Raw genomic sequence first — 2279 nt, 5'->3', positions numbered from 1 at the left:
CTTGCTCTAGTTTAAAGCAACTTTATCTATAAAAACTTGCTCTAGTCTAGAGCAACTTTTTCTATAAAACTTGCTCTAGTGTAGAACAACTTTTTCTATAAAAACTTGCTCTAGTGTAGAGCACTTTTTCTATAAAAACTTGCTCTAGTGTAGAGCAACTTTTTTCTATTGAAACTTGCTCTAAAGTAGAATAACTTTTTCTATAAAAGCTTGCTGTTGTATATAGCAACTTTTTCCATTAAAACTTGCTCTAGTGTAGAGCAACTTTTTCTAGAAAAACTTGCTCTTCTTTAGAGCAACTTTCTCTAGAAAAACTTGCTCTAGTCTAGAGCAACGTTTTTCTATAAAACTTGCTCTAGTGTAGAACAACTTTTTCTAGAAAAACTTGCTCTTCGTTAGAGCAACTTTTTCTATAAAAACGTGCTCTGGTGTAGAGTAACATTTTCTATAAAAACTTGCTAGTGTATAGCAACTTTTTCTATCAAAATTTGCTCTATAATTTCCAAATTTTCTACAAAAAAAATGTTGCCCATTGGAATAAGAGTTTGTCTCTCCCTGCTTAATGTTGGGACTTAGAAATAAACCATAAGTACATCAGCAGCAAAAAGTACAGAAAGAAACAAACAAAACTGCAAAAAGAAAAGCACATTTTTCATTACCTAAGGCCCACAGAGTTATTTATAAATTTTCTGTTTAACTCTAAAAAAAAGCGAGAAAATCTTAAAATAGTTACAAACAAAACTTGTACGTTTGGGCTAAAAATAAAACTGAAAACTTAAGGAGAAAAAAATTTTAAAATAAACTTGATAAACCAGACACGTTTCTCATTGCAAACTTCATCATGATGACAATGATCATCTGTAGCAAAATGAGGAAAACGGCAATATGTAATAATAATAATAATATTTTAAGAGACATTTAAGGTTAAAAGGTAAAAGTGTTTTAGATCAAAATAAATAAGTAAAGAGAATAACTTACCTATGCCCAAAGATGTGCCGATTTTGCCTGAGACATTTAAAAATTTCATATCCTTATTTATTAAATCTCTACTATTGAACAAAGATGGAAAGCATTTAATGATGAGGAAGATGAGCCGACGAAGGCGATAAAGGCCGAGGAAGTCGGAGATGATATAGAAGATGCAGATGCAGCTGAAATGGCACTACTTCCGGCCACCACTACTACCCTGAGTTAAACTATTTGCTGCGGCTGGTGTATTTTTACCTTTAACCGCTGATGACGGTGGTGGAGGTGGTGGACCCAGTGTATTGGCACGAATCGAATTTAATTTCTCCAATAAAGCCGAACCACTTATATTGGGCATAAGAAAACTGGGTACAGCGGTATTAGGTTGAGGTGCGCCAGTTTGACTGGGATCAGTAGCAGCCGTAGTACAGAGTTTACTAATACTCAAGATGAACGTTATGAAAATAAAATTCGATGAAGTAAAACTGAAACTGATCAATTGTTGAATTTTACTCTGATAGTTGGAGCTGTTGCTAAAGAATTTACTAATTTTGGGTGGTTCGTCACAGGCAGTTTTAGCGCTGGTGCTGCTGTTGCTGCTGCAGTGACTGCTATTGCTGTCGCTGTTGTTTGAATTATAATTGAATTCGTTGTTAAATGTGTAATTTGGCGGTATTTAAATCAATGTTGCCATTTTATGTTTAATTTAATTGATTCTTTTTTAATTTTTATGAATTGAAATTTTTAAAGATTTTTTTTATTTAATGATTTTTAATTGAATGAGAAAAACTTTTAAAGTGGATTTTTAACACTTATCACTTCACTTTTATTTAATTTTTTAATTGATTTATTTTTCACTTTTTTTTGCAAAAATTATTCACTTTAATTTAATTTATAATTTTTTTGTTGAGGATTTGCTGGATAAATGAGATTTTCTATTGACTGAAAATAAAAGATAAAAATAAAAAAAATTAAATTAATTTACCAAAATTTTTTAATAGTTTAAGAGTTAATTTAAGTTTTCTTTCAGTTAAAAAACAAAAAAAAACTTTTAAGCAAAGATCAGAAAGATCAAGAGTTTCCCTAAGACTCTGATGTGTTTCCTAAAAGAATGATCTTCAGATTGTGATAAGTTTCATTACATTCAGGACATAACTTCATTCAGATTCTAAAGATCATCATCAAATTATGAAAGATTTTTCTATGAAAGATGATCAGATTCATCAGATATTTTCTATGAAAAGATCTTCAGAATATGATGACAAAGATCATCAGATCCTGATAACATTTTCTATAAAAATGATCATTAGAAT

General features: G+C 30.5%; 1 protein-coding gene across 1 annotated transcript; it reads right to left on the bottom strand.

The window, feature by feature from the left end:
- Positions 1–1162: 1162 nt before the first annotated feature.
- Positions 1163–1633, bottom strand: LOC119613239 (the record flags this gene model as incomplete). The annotated part of the gene is made up of 1 exon (XM_037969215.1): positions 1163–1633. A coding segment is annotated over one exon (471 nt), but the record flags the coding sequence as incomplete, so codon positions are not given.
- Positions 1634–2279: the final 646 nt, after the last annotated feature.

This window comes from Lucilia sericata, unplaced genomic scaffold (assembly GCF_015586225.1).
Source record: "Lucilia sericata isolate MDLA Ls3-8-SP2 unplaced genomic scaffold, ASM1558622v1 Contig002023F_arrow, whole genome shotgun sequence".
Taxonomy (NCBI): Eukaryota; Metazoa; Arthropoda; class Insecta; order Diptera; family Calliphoridae; genus Lucilia; species Lucilia sericata.
Note: the sequence above shows the minus strand (reverse complement) of the source record. Positions and strands in the feature narration are given on the sequence as shown.